This window comes from Scardinius erythrophthalmus, assembly GCF_964197995.2.
Source record: "Scardinius erythrophthalmus genome assembly, chromosome: 17".
Lineage (NCBI taxonomy): Eukaryota > Metazoa > Chordata > Actinopteri > Cypriniformes > Leuciscidae > Scardinius > Scardinius erythrophthalmus.
In genome coordinates this window covers 19,907,848-19,929,292 of record NC_138237.1, presented here as the reverse complement: position 1 = coordinate 19,929,292, position 21,445 = coordinate 19,907,848, and the positions used below count along the sequence as shown (strand labels likewise).

Here is a 21,445-nt window from a genome sequence, read left to right as displayed (position 1 = left end):
GGTATCTCTCTCATCTCACTAACACGCCAGTGGGTGGGGCCAAAGATGTGATGATGTAGAAGTAGGCGTTGATCTGCAGAGGCAGTCTTTCGTCATACTATTATGTCTTAAAATCTGAAACAAGTTGTTTTCTGAGCTTGGATTTATTAAAAGTAGTTTATGGACTAATAAGGAAGTTTTGAATTCTGAAACTTACAGAATGTTTTTTTAAAGTACATTGTCCTCTTATATGTCAAAAGATAAAGGAAAATTTGATTTCTCGATTCATGACCCCTTTAAAGACACCTTCAAAAACGCATAATGACTAAGCGTACAAATGATGTTCTTTTGGTGTTCTTTTGGATAATCAGGTACTGAATCAGCTCCTTCAGCTAAAAGACCCACATAAAAGGACAGACACATTTTATGGTTTTCAGTGGCAAATCATGATGATGCCTCAGAGAAAACCAGCGGGCAGCAACATCTCAGGCTTTACAAAACAAGCCTTTACAAAATCCTCGTGACAGCCTCCTCCAGCCAATCTATGTGTTTTCCTCTCATAAAAGCAGAGAGAATAAAGAGAAGGGGTTGTGATAACATGTTTTTGTGCATTTGGTAACTAAGAGATATGGTGAAAACTGATGACACTGAAGCAAATGATTCTCAGCTGAATGTATTCTCAATTTATAAGCTTATACTGTATCTACATCAGCATCTTGTTTTCTACTTATCTGCACTTTTTGACCTTATTTCTTTCAGTACTTACAATTATGTTAATGTTACAATTCACATTTACAGCTTTGACTCCAACTTTATTAGACTTATTTACTTTTTTTACTTTTATATTTTATATATACTTTTATATCCCTTCTATATGTTCAAACTATTAGTTAATTCAGTGTAAAGTAATATACAGATGGGGTGCATTTTATTTAACCATCAATATTCAGAATTTACCCAGTGGATCTTGCTTCTGTCTCCTCTTCAAATGACCCCTTCTGTCCCTCATATTGCTGGACCAATGCTCGGACACTCCAGCAGGGGTTCTCACTGTCCTCCTCAATACTGCAGCCACGACTAAGAGCAAAAAAATAATAATAATAAAAATGCAGAGAGATTAGAAACTGTAAAATGCTGTTTCAAGGATGGATGATTTTTTCATTTGTAAGCTAAACGGATTGACAAGCCTCTCTCAAATATTTTTCAGAATTCTGGCCTGTTTCAGGCTTATGCAAACTATTTTCAAAGCTTCAACAAAGCATATTAGAGATTGTTGCTAGAGATGACAGCAAAGCATAAGTTGAGGATGAAACTGCAAATCAGATTTTCCATATGCTGCCTCTGAACTGAGAGGCAATACCCTCAGACAGCAGCAAGAGGGCATCTGTTTATCTGTTAAAGAAACAGTTCACTCTAAAATGAAGTTCTTTTTTTAAAATCATCATTTACCCATTGATGTTAGAAATGCAAAAGTAGACATTTTAAACAATGTCCTGATTGGTCTTTTCCATGCATTTGCAATGAATGGGGACTGAAGCTTTCAAGCTTCAAAAAGGCTGCAAAAGTACCATAAAAGGATTATAAAAGTCCAAAATGTATGAATTTATCACTGATAACATTTCACCGACTCAATTGCTTTATTCATGAACAGGACATTATTACTCTCATGTACGCATCAAGAAGAGCAAGGGTGGATGTCAAGATTTTCAGTGCATAATGACGTCAATTTACATATAGTTGACAATATGAGGGTGAGTAAATGATAACAGAATGTTATTTTGGGTGAACTATTCTTATAAGCAAAGCTAATGAATCTTCTTAAAATGAGAAGGAGAGCATGTCCGAACTTCCGCTTAATACTGTAAAGCAGTGTTGTATAAAGTACTAGAAAGCAATACTTGAGTAAAAGTACAAGTATTGTACTAGAAAAAGACTTTGGTAGAAGTGAAAGTTACCTTTTAGAATATTACTTAAGTAAAAGTCTTAAAGTATCTGATATATACTGTACTTAAGTATCAAAAGTAATTTTCTGATATTTAATGTACTTAAGTAATTGAAGTAAAAGTAAAAGGTTTTTTTTTTTTGATTATGCGTTGAATTCAGCGATCATGGAATCGCGAAAAACTGGAGGGACTGTGTAGCCTGTACTGTAGGCTACTTGTGTTATCGTTTATCTCCCACTGCATGTACCTTTAGCTGTAAAAAAAAAAAAAATTGCATCACAATAATTGTATTGTGATTGTCACTAACATTTTTGTAATTAAACTGAATTTTATTAGGTTTAGTGACATGTTACAATGTTTATAATTTCTGGTAAGCTACGCTTTTTTATTATTTCAATTCAATTCAATTGTGATTTGATTTAATATTGACTCATTTGTATAAATATTAGGTAGGCTACTCAAGATCTGCGTTAATTTTTCTAAAAAAAAAACAACAACAACTCCCCTAATGCTGTAAACATACAGAGAGCCCTAGCTTGTAGTAGGCTATTATTTAAGGTTAAAAATAATTAAATAGAATGCGTTTTTTTTATTATAATAAAAACTTTAATGATATAAGTAAAAATATAATAAATATGTAATATAGAACACATATTTAGCAAAATACTCTCTATAGCTATTTTTAGTCTTGCCAACTGTGCTATAGCCTATTATTAAATGGCTTTCCTGAGGTAAATGTGACATAATTGTCCTCCAGCTATGTTATTGACCTCTTCACGCTGATGAAAAACACTTATTGATCGATATTATGTATGAGGAACATTACGGTTCAAACAAGCATTACGCTGAAATAGAGCGAGCGCCGTGCGTACTGCAATCTAGGAGCAGTGATTCGCCAAACCTCCCTTATTGTAGTCGCACACATTTCTTCTGATTTTATTTTGTAGTAACGAGTAACGAAGATGCTTAGTGGAAATATAGCGGAGTAAAAGTATACATTTTATCTAGGAAATGTAGTGGAGTAAAAGTGAAAGTTGACATAAATTTAAATAACGAAGTAAAGTACAGATACATGAAATTTCTACTTAAGTACAGTAACGAAGTATTTGTACTCCTTTACATTACAACACTGCTGTAAAGAACAGTTCCTCTACGACAGCAATTCTACTTCAATGAATAAAAGTTTACAAAACTCTATTGAAGAAAGAGAAGGAGAGAAAAGGCACAATATATGTACCTCCATTCTTGTCGTAGATGGAAGACTGAGCGGCCAGGGCGTGCGGCATCCTGCCTGGCTGCTGCCAGTGCTGCTGCTGCATTCTGGGCCATGGCCATGGTGGAATGAGGCCTGTGATTGGCTGAGGAGCCAGTGGAACTCCTGCCTACACTAGCTCCAGCTCTGTGACTGGCTGATGCGGAGGGTTTAAAATGTGCAGCCAGAGCGAGGATGAGCCTCATGGCGGATTTCAGGTTCCCCTCCACAATGTCTTTGAGGACAGAGAGAAAGAAATAAGTAGGTCTATCAGCTTAAGTGTGATTAAGAGTCTGCTCTGTAACTCACCCCTGGCAGACGTCTGTGGCATCCTGATCCGTTTGGATGACACAAACTGCAGAACCTTCTCCACATTCTGCTTCTTCTCCTGATCGTCCCGTGGCACATAATGAATGCCATCCAGCAGCTCACCAGCTTGCCAAATAAATAAAACACATCTCAATACCAAGATGTGCATTGTATTAGAGTCTTGCAATAATTGTGGTATATGATGTATAGACTTACCCACTATCTCAATGAGGTGTGCCAGGACCACACCATCTCTGAGATCCTGTCGTAGATCACTCACAGGTTTCAGTCCAGGCTTCTTCCTCAGCTGTGCATTAACCCAAGACACATAGGCAGCCAGTTGCTGCTAGAAAGACAAACATGTCATAGATGTGAATGCAAACTTGGTTATAGTCTATCGCTCAAGGGCAGATTGGGCAAGTACCCCCAAGTAATTTCACAATTACTTCATTATTTGCTTTTTCTTCTTAGCATTATTTGCTTTTTGCAATGTGTCCACCGCGTTGTTGTAACATCGTTCTATTAATGACTCTATGTACTGTTAAACTGCATCCCAGAAAGACATTCATTATTAGTGCTGACGGTCCTGGTGGAGAGGTTGCACAGGATGTGCCTGTGTTGATACCCACTAGGATACCCGTTGTCAAAAGAAATTTATGCCTCAGTGCTCAAGAAGCACCAACTTTGACAGGCCAAGTCCATCCCCATTCACCCCCGCCGGTCAGCATCACCCGGGTTCAACGCATGGATTAGTCTGACTTGCACTTTCTCTGCCTGGTCACAAAAGGACAGCTTAACTCCCCACGCTCACGCTTCCTCTTCAGCAAATACATGTAGGAACACATAAAGACTGCAGTGAGGTTTGCCGCAGTTCTTCCCTCTGGCAAATGTGCTGTGCACTGAACAAAATATGATTTTTTTTTTTTACAGTGAAGAAAAATGTGGGGTGGTGCAGGAAAAAATACAGCAGGTGGAAAAAGCGTTTTCTTATGTGAGCTAAATAAGCCCAGCAATAACTTTATGATACAAACAAACCATAAAGGTATCATAAAAGTCGTCCATATGACTCATATTTCAAGTCTTATAAAGCCATACAATGGCCGAAATTTGCATGCTATTCACTGATAATATCCCCCACAATTGAGCTGTTATCCAATGCGACAGAAAGCCGTGAGTTGAACATGAGAACCTCTATTGAAAGAGGTCTATTGAAATGTCTTCAAAATGTCTCTTTCTGTGTTAAAAAAGGGCTTTTGCAGTAAATGAAAACGAAAAATGTAAGTATGATTTTTTTTTATTATTTTTTTATTTAGCAAGGATGCATTAAATTGATCAAATTTGACACCTTTGAACTTTCTATTTTTACTTTCTACAACTGTTTTTTTTCATTCATTGATGATGATAATAAGAAATGTTTCTTGAGCACCAAATCAGCATATTAGGCCGCATTTACATTACATGGTTCAAGTGACCCAATTCAGATTTTTTCCTCCCATGTTATTGCAGTTGCTGCTGCAGAGCAAGTACGGGACTTGCTACTGCCAATACATACATGACACGCTGCTGTGAGCAAGACATGCTGCTGCTGTGCAATAATACATACACGAATTACCCATAGCAGATTTATGCAGGTGGAACTGGGGAAGGTGAAGGGTTTCAACTGCTACAGCAAACGCTAACCAAGTATTTGAAGGCTTCGCACATGAGCTCATGGCTACTGATACAGCAGGAACCAATCAGCTGTGATCTAGAGAGAATGATGTGAATGCAAACAGGTTGAGTTAAGGACCTATTAGTATGCGCCATCTAGATTTTCATGACAGATCTTTGTATACATTGGATATGGGTCACTTTTAAAAGAAGATGTAAGCTGGACGTCACAAAAAAAAAAAAAAAAAAATGGAAATGTGGAAATGCAGTCTTAGATTGATTTCTGAAGGATCATGTGACCCTGAAGACTGATTACATTTTAAAATATATTCAAAGAGAAAACAGTTACTTTAAATTGGAATAATATTTATACTACTGTTTTTACTGTATTATCTGAAGGGGGTGGATTGGAATCCACTGCTGCTTCAATGTATATGTAATGAGTGATTATAATCAAGGTATCAATCAATATTTTTCCTTCTAAATATCAAATGAGTTGAATGACTTCTCTGGAGATTTTACTTTGTTATAGAAGTTACCAGTGTGATTACTGAAATGTTCTTTCCATGTATTCTTTAATGTCTGTATTTGATATCTGAATGCAACAGTGCTTGCTTATTTAGCCCAGCTTCCAGAAATGAAATAGGGAATTGTTTTGTGTTTGAGAAAAGTCTTCAAAGTGTTAAAACATATAGGGGTCATGAAGCCAATAGTTTAAGGGACCATTTCTTTGTTAAAGCCTTACTTTCCAGTTAGACTAAAGTGTAGCTCTCCTTGAGAGAAAGAACGCATTACCTTGATGTTTTGAGAGGACTCTCCTGTTTAAAGTTAGAGCCTAGCCAAATCCAACCTTGAAAAAGCTGTGTGTCGGTGTGTGTGTGTGTTAGTCTTTTTGGTTGCAGGTTAAGGAACCACTGGCATTATTGGAGATTGACTGAGTTGTTGTTTGGGACACGACGTGCCTAACTTCAGGGTCCGAGTGTCAACTGCATAATCGATGGAGATATGCTTCCGTCTTTCTGTATATGTGTGGAAAATTACTATGTTTATCTATTTCTTAGCCAATCAGAAACTGCAATCTGAAGCAAGGACGTAGCTTAGACCTTGGTGAAGGGTATAATTGCTGTGATCTTTGTAACTGCGGCCTACGAACTCCTTGTGAGTCTTGAAGCTGACTTCTGCTGATGAAACTGCAAACTATCTTCAGTAAAACTTTACTTCAATTTACCATAATTCTGACTCCGGGTCTTCTTTAAACATCTGGTCCTCGGGTCCTAAACTGTTACCCTCTAACATATCTATCAAATAAATGCAGTCTTGGTGAGAATAAAAAAACCTTATCGACCCCAAACTTCTGAATAGTGTATGACCGAAATTGAACATATTGATGCCAAGTGTCACTCCCTGACAAAATACAGTCTGCTATTATTCTAAAACTGTGGGGAAACTTTTCCTGGGGCCTCAATAGGGGTGGGCGATATCTCGATATTTACGATATATCGAGATATTTTTTAAACTCGATATGGATTTTGACATATCGTATATATCGATATATTGTTTATATTTAATTCTGATTTCGCCAATTTGCTTGTTTGCCTTCTCTGTGCTGTGCTCGCCCCCGCCCTCGCGTGTTGTCTCATTCAAGTCCCCCGAGTCCGGTCAGGCACATCAATCTTTCCCCGCCCAGCGAGTGCTTGAAGTGCGTCAGAAACAGCGCGCGCGCGCGATCAGTTGTTGTTGGTATTTTTTTGTGTAGCGTCGCCTCTCGCCGCATTGCTTTTGTTTGAGGGCGCTTAACACACTCACACTTAACATGCTCCCCTAGAAACGGGCCTGGCAGCTCGCGCCAGCTCTAGACACGTTCAAAGTTTCCTGATTGTGACGGATGGCCGAATTTACATGACACATTATAAATTAGCATTAGCCTAAGTTACCTATTCTGCTATATACATTGCCGAAAAGAAGAGAAGAAGATAAAGGTGGATAAAGACAGAGGTAAAGTGATGTAATGAATGAACAGTTTATCTAATTGCATAGTAGTCAGATACTATAATTTAATGGCAGTTATTTTTACCTTAAACTTTATGCTAGCAGTTGTTCTGAGTTCCCCAGAGGCCCCAGACAGTGTGATTTTGTAACAATCATGTCAATTTTTAGATGCATTTTTATCAGTTTTTTTTAATTAATGTTTTACTCTACAGTTGTGCAGTTTTTGGGGGATATATGGCATTTTTTTTATTTATTTGCCAAAATTAGTAATGATATTTCTATACAGGTTTATTAAAAATAGTGCAATATGTATTATTTCTTCCTTTATTTTACAGTTAAATTATTATTTTTGTATACAGGGATTTTTTATTTTTTTATGTTGCAGAAGCACTTTGTTCCTACATGAACAGCCTACCAATTTGCACTTCAATAAAAAAAGACTGTGGTATTTGGCATATTTGTTTTTGCAGTAGTTTTTGGGGGGTTATTTTTCCTGTAAAGATATCGAGATATATATCGTATATCGAGATATAGCAAAATATATCGAGATATATTTTTTGCTCCATATCGCCCAGCCCTAGGCCTCAACCTCCCAACCAAAATCTAGTAGGCTAGTTCTAGTAGTTGTGTCATGACATGTGCACAGTCAAAAAAAACACATGCACAAAATGAGCTTTGCATGTTTTTCACAGGGACCCTTCATGCACCAACTGTGCACAGTAGTGTTTATTGATTTGCCACATGGTGGGCTGAATAACACAATGCAAGCTCTGTCTGAAGCATATCTGTCTCACTTCAATCTAACAGTGGCCCAGAGTGACAGGCTTCTCAGGAAGAACAACTAACACAGAGAACATTCAGCACAGATCCAGAGTAAGATGCTGACTGTGCTGTAAAACTGGAAGGTAGCAATAGTTTTGTGCAGCCAGCTGTACAAATGAGCTGTCTGCTCCCACAGCGACACTACAGATGGATATATCTCCATCACTGCGCTGTATTCTCACCTTATTCTAGGTGGAACTGACAGCTGGGATTCATAACAAAAAATCAATGATGGTTTGAGAACAGTGCTTGATGGTTTAATGGTTACAGCCGCAGGGCAGGCAGATGTAGAAGCACTCATCCTTAGGTAACATCAGTAGGGAATGTCTGATGATAGTGCACATAGTTAGAAATGGAATAATATGCTTAACACCTCCTCCCACATGTAACACCACTTATAAGAGCATGATGATATAGCCTAGTAATCTTTTATTGTGCAAACTGTGGGTTTTATGCCATAATTTATCATTTACTGTTCAATGTTCATAATTAAAACATTATTTTCAAAGCATTATTAATGCAATTGTAATTCAAGTGTAAATGCATTTATACCGCATATATATTATATACCTCTGTGGCATTAAACAGTCTCTATAAATGCAATATAATAGGATTGTGTCTCCCATTGTTTAACAGATGTCAAGATTATCCTTCACTCAGTTTGGAAGTCTTATGGACTGTTAATGACATGTTACTGCTAACAAGCTACTAAAATTAGCGCTTTTATTGTACAAAATGTGGTCTATATGGCATAATGTGTTTAATTGTTTTTTACTTATAATTTTATTTCATTTTATTTTTCAATATTTATGATTTCATGTTTAAAACATTATTTTCAAAGCATTATTTCTGCAATTGTAATGCCTTTGTAAATACATTTGTATCACATAATTTATACATATATTTACAATTGTGAGGCATTGAAGGTTTCTATGAATGAAAGATTAATGGGATTGTGTCTCACATTGTTTAACAGTTGTCAACACTATCCTTTTCTCTGTTTAAACATCTCATGGACTGTTCCTAGCATTTTACAGCTAAAACACTTACTGAAACTATCACTTTGTTGTGTAAACTGTTGTACACATGCCGTAATTTACAGTTTGTTGTTTTTATTGATAATTTCAGGTTTCAATATTCATAATTTCATATGTAAAACATTTTTAAAGCATTATTTTTGCATCTCCAATTCCCATTAAAATGCATGTATATACAGTACATAAATATCTATACATATGTTTATGTTTTGAGTGATTTAAACGGTCTGTAAATGCATTGTAGGCTAAATATACAACTTCTGCGCAGTGTACACATGACACAAGGCTACTATTACTGCTGTTTACCAATTAAACACTGACGGTAAAACTAATTTATACGATAAAGTGTCTCACAAGCATCAAATACTACATGAAAAAAGCAGCTATCTGTTGTTCTACAGTAACATCTCATAGAAGGCGCAAACAATGCCGTCGCACTCTTCAGAGTTTCATACGTGAACGCCTTTTAAGTTGCGATAGCTACTGTGTTTTACGACTTATCAGAACTCAAATGAGCAAATGAAAAGAATGCACGTGTAAACAGGCATGAGGGTTTATGAGTTCAGTAGTATCAGTACCTCATTAGGACCCTCCTGCAGCACGTCAAGCAGATTTCCTTTAGACAGGGATGCGATCATTCTTCTGACTTCTCATCAAGGTGAGAGTGCGCGAGGGGGGGAAATGGTAACGTCCTTACTCAGCAAAAGCGTTTTGACCGCATATCGGTGGAACTGAGGTAAACAAAGGAAACTACAGAAAACACCTCAGCCAAGGCAATGGCCATATGTGCCACCCCGTTAGTTCGCTAGACCTGAAACAGGATACGAGGTGGACGCGGATGGGGAGGAGAACAACTGCGCATGCGTCCGCAGCAGCTGCTCCGCGGTCGTTATGGCGACGCGTGAGCTTACGTTGGCTGTTTTACTGTCTCCCGCTTATGCGCTGTAAAGTCTGGTCTGGGACAGTGGAAAATTCATATTGTAGCTATTATAAATAATTTCTCATTTTAAGTCCACTTAAAACTTGATGAAAGTAAAGCACAGTAGATGGGCTCTAGTCTGGATATCACACTCTGTAGTGTAGTCCCTCCTTTTTTAAACCAACACCTCAGCACAATATGTAAGAAATCATGATGTGAAATCTTAAAATGTGTAAGCAGTTTACTCTGGGTTCATTGTGTACAACCCCATTAGACCACATCCTTCCTGCCTGCCTCATGCTTCCTGCTTCTGCCTCTATACTTTTTTGGTTTTTAACTAAAAATCAAATCCACAACAATAAGCTATTTTTATATATATATATATATATATATAAAAAAATAGCTAATTGTTGTAAGTTTGATTTTTAGTTTAAAAAAGTACACACGCGCGCGCGCCATATACAATTTGGGCATTATGGTCGTTCTATTTTTTTTTATTAAATGTCCACATGTCTCCCTCATAGACAGTAATAGAAAGTTCTCCCCCTGCTGTAAGAACTGCAGCTGATAGGGTCAAACTGAAACATGACTCGAAATTGTCAATAAATAATAATAATCCCCATCAATTTGTTAATAGTGGGAAGCCCAAACATGTCGTCTAAACAATAAATATTTTGTAGACAATTAAATAAATAAGCTGTATTGAGTACGTGACTTTATTAAAAATTTAATTCTCTTTTTTTGGTGCAAACTGTATGTAATTTATAGCCTATTTTAATTTATATTTACTGATTTTATCATTTATATTTATAATTTTCATTTATCTTTTCATGTTTTAATTTTCATTAATTAGCCTAATATTCATATTTTTTCAAAGCATTGTTTTGTCCATTTTAATTCCTGCGTTAATTTATTAATTTCATATATTATAGCAATACATAATAATCAGTATACATGCATGATATACAGAATATTAATATCTTCTGTGCAGTGTAAATGGCACAATGGCTTTTATTTATCTTTATCATCATCATTATTTATTAAAAAAAGTAAAAATTATATAATTTGAAATGATTTTATTGATAGTGATAAAAGCAGATAATCTTTTGTAGTCAGTTAAGTTAAATAAATGAGCTCTACTGAGGTTTACTTCTGACCTGTCTTCCATTTTTATATGTGATCATCATACTTAACTTAAAGGTTTCTCCACAAATGGTGAATGCAGCATCTTGCTAAAATGTTGTAAAGATAAGCTGGTTAAACACGTTCTCAGCAGCCTCTAACTACTTAGCGTTAGCATTCATAACAATCTATCAGAAAGCAATTCTTAAAGTTTGAGCGACCTACCTTAGGTTTCTCACGTTTTCTTGACGATATCATCAGCAAGTTTGATCTGCATTCATATAAATACAGTAAAATTTCCGCCAGCAAAAGTAAATCGCTGCAGCCGACTCACTCCTTAACTTAGTTTCTATGGTTACTAGACACAGTGGCACGTGCGCGAAACAGCCATTGGTTTGTTCATTGCGAGTTTAGATTGTTTCAATAACTGACATTAAAAGAGAATGTAAATTCAACAGCGCAAGTGTTTTCAGTCATCCATGTCGTTATGAAAGGATAAGTTTACCTTTACCCTGTGCTGTGTGATTTTTTTTTTTATCGTATTAGTGGTGTCTGTCTCCCCCTGCCGTAAAAGATGCGAACTGTAAAGTTGATATTTGGGATGTCCAGTCTCCTGACATTTTTTTTATTTAAAAATAAATCCAATATGACGAATGTTCAGCTGTTGTACATTTGTTTATTGATACAAAAAAAAAAAAAAATTGCACAAGAAACAACCATACAGTATATAGTAACAAAATTTAAAAATATATAAATTTGTCAATAATTATAAACCTTATCGGCTTCCGATGCACAGGAATACAGCATTTAGCACATCAGGCTCACTGCATGTTAAAGACAATATTGGCAATCTGACATGCTAGTTATTGACTGGAACAGCGTTTGAGTTGATTTGGATTATATTTCATATAGATCAAAAGAAAGTCACAGTCTAAAATAATCTAAAAACAAACAATTTACAAAATGATACGCAAAAGTTAATACAGAATCCAGTGTCTCCACTCAACCTGGAAAACTTTTTCAAGCATTTCTAAGCACCTTTCAATATTATTTCATATCTTTTTTCTTTTGCTTAATGCATGCAGAGCTCATTTTTTTTCTCATGTGCTTGTTTTGTCAAAAATACTTGTCCAGATACACATCCAATGTTTTACTTGACTTAGTCTTATTTCTCTTTGCACACAATTTCTCAGTGCTGCATTGAATGTAGATACATTTGCGAAGACACTTTAGCTTCCAAATAATGCTATACTTCACATTTTTTTATTATACTTTTTAGTTTTAATTGAGATTTAGATCATATTTATTTTCACATTTACGTAAATATTTCAGACCGCATCATACTGATATTTCAAGGGATATAACTCCACTTGGCACATACATACACACACGGGCACCTTTGCTATTACATAACATAAATTACATGGATTTTAACAAGAGGCGTATACTTAACATGTAAATTACATACTGCCCATTGCTTTTCTTTATTTTTTGTAAAACTAGAGCTGTTGAAGCACACAGTGAAAGCTTCAAGTACCGCAGAACTGATCTATGTCTCGAGAGCAGAAGTTAACACTCATCGCTCACAGAATGTCTTTCCATGTGTCTGTTTATCATCAGTTTTTTTAAATATATAGTGGGGAGGTTATGGAAGTGTCAGGCCATGCTGGGTTTGGATTGACTAGAAAAACAATGACAGTGGGTTATCGAGATCTTTTAGGTTTATCATGTTTGCTAAAATTGAAAATACTAGTGCTGTCAAATCAATTAATCACATCTAACATAAAGTTTTTAAATATATAACATATATGTGTGCTTATATATATTTATTTACACATACATATACTATATATATATATGTGTGTGTGTGTGTTGTCAAATCGATTAATTGCGATTAACTGAATGAAAAGTTTTTGTTTATCTAATATACAGTATGAGCATATATATTATATTTATATATATTATATATATATGTGTGTGTGTGTGAGCATGTACACACACACATACACATATAGATGCATACATAAATGGCTGTGTACACACAAATACATATACACTGTAAAAGATATTATGATCAACAAGTTCTGACAACATGTTTTTACATTGATTTAACTCATCAAAATAAGTTAAGCAATTTTCGACTTTTTTATAAATTATACAAGATTCAGCTCATTTAAGTCAGTTTAATGTAATTTAAGTTGAAATGACTTAAACATCCATGTTGATTTGAAAACTTAAGGCAGCATCACTATAAAAAAAATATTTCCATGATTTGTAATCACAACATTTTTTCTTTTGTCAAATCAACTTAGATAATTTTTGTGGTTCAGATAACAATATTTTGAGTTTCTGATGATTAAACCAATCTCCTTCATTGTATTAACTCAATTTGTCAATTTCAATAAACTTAAACATTTTAAGGCAGCCAGGTTACTTAATTTTTTAAGTTAAACCAACAATATTTTTTACTGTGTGTGTGTATATATATATATATATATATATATATATATATATATATATTACACAAACAAAACTTTTATGTTAGAGCGATTAATCGATTTGACAGCACTAGAAAATACATAAAAACCCAAAGCTATTAAAATATAGAATTTGTACAGGTTGCATATCCTGTCAAGAGTTTTATATAATAAGTGAAAAAAATGTAAAAGATTGCTTTTTTTTAGCCAGATGCCTCATATGTGTTTAAGAGATGGGATAGATACTTTAGAAGGATCTCTGTGTCATCTACATTCAGCTCAGAAAAGCATGGGATCAATGATATGCCTCAGTTTCCTCAGCCAATGGGCAAGAAAGATTTCAAACAAAAATATTCCTATATAACCACAATTATGTTACATTCATAAACTTGCAATTTTAATCATACTTTATCCGAGTAATCAAAACATTGTTCCTCCATAAATGTGAGTGTTCAAGTTTAAAAATGATGGATTTAAAGATTTTTGGAACAAACGAACAGTTATAATTGATGTTTTTCGCTCTTTATTAGGTTAACACTTTATCATACAACAAAGAATTTAGACAGTAATGAGCACCTTGTGACCAACACTGACTTGTTAGTACTACTAAAAATGGTGGAGAACTAGCCACCATAAAAAAGAAGAATGTACTGAAGCAAATTTTAAGACAGAAAATGTCTCTTGGCAGTTTGGACGAAATCTGCCCAAGATATGAAGTCAAGGCCAAAGCATGAGACAACGGGATGGTCTGTGATCTAGAAGTGCACAGAACCTGGAAAATAGCACCTATTCACTAGAAACGAGTACCAGTACTGGTACCGTGTGTAAATTTAACAAAGAGCGGAATGACCCCTAAAGAGGTCACATTCTAGTGGTGATTTAACTGCAATGGTGAACTACTGTACAGACTTAAACAACATGAGAATAAGTGCTCCGAATTAAATTTAAAGTCAACCATCTTACCCTGTTTTCACATCCCGGAAATTTCCAAGCCTTTTCCTTCCACACATTTAAATACGGTGTTGTTTATACAGATAGCAGACACACTTCTTGAGGCTCTTAAGTGAAGTTATAAGTGTTGTCTTAACCTCTAAAGAACATTCTGCTTGCTTATTATTTACATACTCTGTTGTAGGATGGATATAAAGAAAAAAGACTAATAATTAAAAATAAAAAGTCAACAAATGTATTAAACACAACTCCAAAGCCACAATATAGCACTGTTGCAATGAAAAAAACACACAAATAAGTGCATTTAATCATGTAAACTTAATAAAAAAAAACAGAGACAAAATGTTGCTCAATGTGTGAAAAAGCAACAACCTGTAGTGGGCAGTCTGTCTCTTTGCGCCCGAATTTCACGATCTGAAGACGTGCACGGCTCGAACCACGTACTGTCGGCAGATGGGACACTCGTTCATACGTTTCCCGCATTTGCTGCACGTGACCATGTGGCCGCACTCCAGCAGCACGCAGTCAATGGGGGAATCCATGCAGATCTTACACATGTTCTCCTCCTGGCCGCTGGGCTCAGCAGGATCAGCTGGAAGAACGGCGAGAGATTCAACGTGTAAAAATAGTAGTATCGCACATAAATTCAGGAATTGTATTTTTGATTTAGCATTGCCATGGTATCCATAACACATACCTGCTTCTGTTTTTGTATTTGACACTGAAAGTAAAAAAAAAGGATGTCAGTTTCAGTAAAGTTTGATGACCAACAATGATTTAAGTTACACACTATCGTTCAAAAGTTGTGGTTGGTAAGATTTTTTTAAAAGAAGTCTCATTCTCACAAAGGCTGCATTTATTGGATCAAAAATACAGTAAAATAAGTGATATAATGACATATTATAATGTATAGCGAGGCGGTTGTTATAGCGAATAACAACCCCGACAGGCTGAACTGGAACTGGTTTTGAACATAGACTGTAAACAATTTATTGAATCAGCCTGAAGGGGTTGTTATTCGCTATAACAACCGCCTCGCTATACATTATCCCGCTTATTACATGGCTACCTACAAATTAAATCAATAATTTGACACAAAATATTGATTTTAAAAGGAGTTTATTGATTTAAAAACGATTGTATTGCTTCCGCTAAAGAAAATAGTCCGTTCCGCGTCCATAGCAACGCAGGCAACGCAAGGCAAGGCAACGGTGTGTTAAGGCCCTTTCACACCAGATGCGTAACGAAAAAGCGAATAGTTCGCGTCAAAACCCATCACATGAGCCGCGTAAACACGGTCTCTATCTCTATCTTTGACGATTAGCTTTCTATCCCAAATGTAGTTTAGCCTTCAAGCCAACACAGCACAACGACGAAAACTATCACACAACATACTCAACAGTCGCGATAACCGAGTTGGTTGGCAATGCTACGCCACACAATCATTGTCCTTGTAGTATGCGATTGGCTGAAGCCTTTTCAGTCGCCGCAAAAGTAAAAAAAAAAAAATCGACATCGAAGCGAAAAAATAAAAGTAGTTTTTTTCGCCGCAGCACATTCGCGTTCGGTGTGGAAGCGCTCATTACACAAACAGCTGATCAAAAAATAAAACCATCGCGCAAATTATTTGTGCGTCAAAATCGCGTCCAGTGTGAAAGGACCTTAACTCGGTTATCGCGACTGTGAGTATGTTGTGTGATAGTTTTCGTCGTTGTGCTGTAAACTACATTTGGGATAGAAAGCTAATCGTCAAAGATAGAGATAGAGACCGTGTTTACGCAGCTCATGTGATGGGTTTTGACGCGAACTATTCGCTTTTTCATTACGCATCTGGTGTGAAAGGGCCTTTGGTTGGCAATGCTACGCCACACAATCATTGTCCTTGTAGTATGCGATTGGCTGAAGCCTTTTCTGTCGCCGCAAAAGTAAAAAAAAAAATCGGCATCGAAGCGAAAAAAATAAAAGTCGTTTTTTCGCCGCAGCACATTCGCGTTCGGTGTGGAAGCGCTCATTACACAAACAGCTGATAAAAAAATAAAACCATCGTGCGAATTATTCGTGCGTCAAAATCGCGTCCAGTGTGAAAGGACCTTTAGGGGAGCAATCGAACTCGGGTTTGGAACAGGCAATCGAACCAAGTGTGAAAGCACCCTTATACTTCGCAGCGGTCTGTTATCAAGAAATAACAGACCGCATTCTACATTGGAATTCAACCAAGCCATGTAATACCATTTAAAATGACTCTTTTTAATTTTAAATTTAAGATGTAATTTATTCCTGTGATGGCAAAGCTTAATTTTCAGCATCATTACTCCAGTCTTCAGTGTCACATGACCCCTTCTGAAATAATTCTATGCTGATTTGATGCTCAAGAAACATTTCTTATTATTATCAATGTTGAAAACAGTTGTGCTGCTAAATATTTTTGTGGAAACTAAGTATGATAAATATTTTCTGGTTTCTTAAATGAATAGAAAGTTCAAAAGAACAGCATTTATTTGAAATAGAAATCTTTTGTAAACATTATAAATGTCACTTTTGATCAATTTAATGCATCCTTGCTGAATAAAAGTAACATCTTTAAAAAAAAATGATGTTTTTAGTTGCATTTATTATACATTTATTCCAATCTTAGTTATCAATTCATTTGTTATTTCATAGCAGAATATTTATGATATATTGTAAAAAACATATTTTTGTAAAACATTTTAATGCATTTTCGAATACCATTATAAATGAATTAAAACAAAACTCTTAATAATCAAAACCGCAATCTTTTGGTTGCCAGTTTCAGGGCGTTCATGCAGAAAAACGTACCCAGGTTATGAAGGTCTTTCTGATCATTAAAGAGGAGGGTGACCTTCTCCATTAGTTCCCATTTCTCACAGCAGCCCTGATAGTTCACAAAGTTGCGTGCCAGAATCTCTTTCAGCTGCCGCACGCTGAGGCCTTCGATGTCCTCCACCCTGCTCAGGTCAGACAGAGAGGCTCTCCTGCTGTGCACCAGCGTCTCCTCGCTGTCTGTGGACTAAGAACACATTCACACAGCAACAGAATACAGTTGTCAGTCCTGTATTTGAGTCCTTAAAACAGTTCTACTCACACACAGTTCAGTTATTTGTGGGAGTGACAACCACATTCAATCTATGAACTTGCACCTGTACATTTTCAGGACTCACATCCGCTTTTTTGGGGAAAACAAGTGCTGTGTGAACGGAACCGGACTGGACAACTTGTTTATCACGTCATACAGTGCACAAACACGTATCTACTGTGTGTTGCAGGTTGCAATTTTGGTAACTTACAGTGACAGAGATATGAGCTGTGTCTGTGTGTTATCTGAAGGTTTTAGATCCAGTCGCTGTATTGCTCCCATCAATTTTGTGTTTTTCACACGACTCAAATGCTCAGCTCTCCACCCAGATATAAGCTACTGTTGGTTAATGAAGATTTGACGGATGAACTCGCGTCATGAAAGTGAAAAGACAGTTTTATATCACTTTTATAGAGTCCAAGTGGCCGTTTGAAGTAAATTTGGTTGTCAATCCCAATGACTGCATCGCGACGAGAGGCTACTAATACATTGAGAAATACAGTGATGCCATAACAGAAATAGTTGTTCACATACCTCTTCCTCATCCTCTTCCTCATCTTCCTCAGCCTCTTCTCCATCTCCTTCTTCCTCCTCCTCCTCCTCCTCTTCATCCTCCTCCTCCTCTTCCTCCTCCTCCTCCGTGAGGGGTTCAGATTCTGCAAGTGGACGGGAAGGCAGAGGAGGCGCAGGCGGCTGTGAGCGGGATTGGGCGCTGCCGCTGCCTCTGGGAGTCTGTTGAGCCAGCACCAGCTCCACCAGCTCCTCCTTCTCTCGGCACATCTGCGTGGGGGTTTGGTGCAGGTGGAGATAGTCACGGAGGTCCTTCACCTTCAGCCTCATCAGCTCTGCCCGCTCAAAGAAGGTGCAGTGGAGCCGCTGACAGGTGTGGCACAGCCGCGGCCGGAGATCCACCTGCACCGAGCAGCGGCTGCAAAAGTTGTTCTTGCAGTCCACGCAGACATGCTAAGAAACGCAGAAAACATTGTTATATCTAAACAGAATTTGAGGGATTTGAGTCGACTTAACCTGATTTACCGTTCTTGCGGCGTCAAACTGGCCTCCGCAGGCCTTGCACAAGTGTTCGGGTGGTGCTGGAAGGGGGCTGGTGCCCGAGTTTGTGTAGGCCTGGTGCCATGAGCTGCCGTTTTCTTCCACGGTGGCGGTGATGTCCACACAGAGCAAGCTATAACATAAGGTCTGCACAACCCATACTGCACATACAACACAGGTATTACATAGAAAATATAGACATATACTTATCAGTCAAAATTATTGTATTTGCTATTATTTAATATTTACCAATAGAAATTTTGGCTATATGACGAAGGACTAGGGGAAGTGACCCTATCATATCACAACTCAACCCAACATATAAACTATCAAACAGAAAAATAGAAAACCAAATAGAAACTCAAGTTTTATTATAAAAACTAAACAAAAAAACACTTACTGTAAATATTGATTAGCCAGCCTATAACTAATAAAATAACTGCAGATTAAACTGGACAAATTTACAGTACAGTAATAGTATCTAAACATTTTCAGCATTCAAACCAAGTAAACATTTCTTCTCCACGATTGTGACATGGATCATGTTATGGTCATTCTAACCTGCTCTTATAGTCTAGTCTCTGTGATACGCTCTTGTACATGGCTGAGCATTTTTAATAGGGTTATCAACCAGTATTGATTCTATACTATTAAATGTTTTATTAATATATTTTTATTTTAATTTCTCCATCTAACACTTATATTTCAGATTTAAATGAATGAAAACAATTTGTCACATTGGCTTATTAAGGTCATTTACCAAAATCAAGTATGATAAAAAAGAAAGAAAGTAAAAAGGACAGTTCACTTTGGCCCTGCTCGTTATCCAAGGAATAAGTCATAGTGAAGTGCAATAATACTGCGATTTCTCTATTAAACATTATTGTAATGCAGTAAGACATTTGCAGGTATGCAAGGACCTAAGGAGCTGCCTACCAAGACAACTTTACTGGAATGGGCGCTTATGATGTCCAAAAATGCTGTCTAGGTAGGCAGCTCACTGGGGTTTGAGATACAGCCATAGACAGTATCTTGCAGAATATAATTAAGGTAACTAGATGCATTTGAAATCTTACCCAAAATATCCGTTGCAAAGTCCTATTACGGCCATAATATATGTGTTTAATCTGGAACGCATAAACGATAAAATACTATATGAATGAATACGCTCTGTAGAGAAATATAGGTGAAATCGCTCTGCAGTTCTCTCGACTAACGCAAAGAAGTATGACGTCAGAACGTGTAATCACGCGAGAAAAGCCGGAGCCTGTCTGAGTGAGGGGTACTCCAGTGTTGCCATGTCCGGTCATTTACATTTTTTTTTTAATGAACTTTTTAAGAAAGCTCCTCAAATAACAAACAGCATTATCTTTTTTAAAAACACCACAGTAAATCCAAGCAGCATACATTGAAAAATAAAAATAAAGTAAAGAAATTTAAACCTTCTATCTGTGTATTTGTCAGACCAGAGTGTTTATTTTACTAGAGAGATCTGGCAACACGGTTGTTTTTTATCTCCCTTATGTACCGGTAGTTTGGTGATCTATACTGCCATCAACTGGGCTGATCTGATACTACAATGTTAGACATAATGTATATTTATAAAAATAAATAAAATAAGATGTAATATAATAAAAACAGACAATGACATGGATATTATATTATATTATATTATATTATATTATATTATATTATATTATATTATATTAATATATATGAGTAATAATAAATAATATAGAGAACACTAAATATATCAACAAATCTCATCTCATCAGTAACATTATATTATGTACATTATATATTATGTATAACATATTATGTTATCTATCTATCTATCTATCTATCTATCTATCTATCTATCTATCTATCTATCTATCTATCTATCTATCTATCTATCTATCTATCTATCTATCTATCTATCTATCTATCTATCTATCTATCTATCTATCTATCTATCTATCTATCTATCTATCTATCTATCTAGAAAGCTCCTACCAAGACAACTTTACTGGAATGGACGCTTATGATGTCCAAAAATACCGACTCTGGATGGATGGATGGATGGATGGATGGATGGATGGATGGATGGATGGATGGATGGATGGATAGATAGATAGATACAATGGCATGGATACATATAATTTAGTAATAGTATATTTTACTATAATATTATATGAGTAATAAATCATATAGAGAACACTAATCAGCAAATCCCATCAGGGCCAATGCAACCTACTTTTACAAACACTTAACTTCATAATGCTCCATGGATCAAAGTATTTTTGAATAATCTGAAGCAGCTATAGATCATATACTGTAGTGTACATTGTCATACAGCAAAAGTACTGGGAAATAAAATGCTCCTTTTAGCACTTTATTTCCCTCTTCTTTTTTTCTTTCTGCACCAGAAGAGTGCGCTGTTTATCCAAACTTTGAGTAGCAGTAGCACATCCCCAGGTCCAGAGATCCAGAGCTGTTTACTGACCAAACAGCCACTAGACTAATCCAGAGAGGTCAGTGGATCAGAGGTGAAGCCCTCAGTCATCATGGCTCTTCAGCAGAGCTGCTGGTTCAGACTAGCTCGTTAATCAGGTTACCTCCAAATCCTGTCTGAGGTGACTGTTGGGTGTAACAAGTGGATTGTGTCCGACACATACTGTGTGCTTAAGGAGAGTAATAAGAGCAGCCAGTTTTAGCAACAACAACCTTAAAGGGATAGTTCACTTTGAAATTAAATTTTGGTATGTTTTAGCTTACCTCAAGGGCATCCAAGATGTAGGTGTCTTTTTTTCCGCAGTAGTTTAAATTTTGATATTTTTAGGTCAAACCGTTCTTGTCTGTCAGTCATATA

The 21,445-nt window shown here is 36.4% G+C and overlaps 2 protein-coding genes across 6 annotated transcripts in view; both read right to left on the bottom strand.

The window, feature by feature from the left end:
• The window catches only part of dixdc1b (DIX domain containing 1b), a 31,182-nt gene extending 19,615 nt beyond the window's left edge, over positions 1 to 11,567 (bottom strand). For 2 of the 5 annotated variants that reach the window (XM_081390674.1, XM_081390672.1), the window contains exons 1-5: positions 9,560 to 9,799; positions 3,700 to 3,829; positions 3,484 to 3,609; positions 3,160 to 3,409; positions 937 to 1,056 (exon numbers count right to left, since the gene is read on the bottom strand). In XM_081390674.1, coding sequence (XP_081246800.1) covers positions 937 to 1,056; positions 3,160 to 3,409; positions 3,484 to 3,609; positions 3,700 to 3,829; positions 9,560 to 9,619 — 686 coding nt within the window. In that variant the 5' untranslated portion in view covers positions 9,620 to 9,799. Of the gene's footprint in view, positions 1 to 936; positions 1,057 to 3,159; positions 3,410 to 3,483; positions 3,610 to 3,699; positions 3,830 to 9,559; positions 9,800 to 11,247 lie in introns of those variants that run through there. The other 3 variants (XM_081390676.1, XM_081390675.1, XM_081390673.1) reach the window with 3 other exon arrangements.
• A 2,435-nt stretch (positions 11,568 to 14,002) lies between these two features.
• LOC308705206 (E3 ubiquitin-protein ligase rififylin) lies at positions 14,003 to 19,823 on the bottom strand. Its single transcript, XM_081390101.1, has 6 exons — positions 19,671 to 19,823; positions 18,580 to 18,755; positions 18,079 to 18,507; positions 17,268 to 17,478; positions 15,148 to 15,171; positions 14,003 to 15,042 (listed from the first exon to the last, which is right to left on the bottom strand). Exons 3-6 carry the CDS (start codon positions 18,382 to 18,384, stop codon positions 14,858 to 14,860), a joined length of 726 nt encoding a protein of 241 aa, XP_081246227.1. The 5' UTR covers positions 18,385 to 18,507; positions 18,580 to 18,755; positions 19,671 to 19,823; the 3' UTR covers positions 14,003 to 14,857.
• Between the last annotated feature and the right edge of the window lie 1,622 nt (positions 19,824 to 21,445).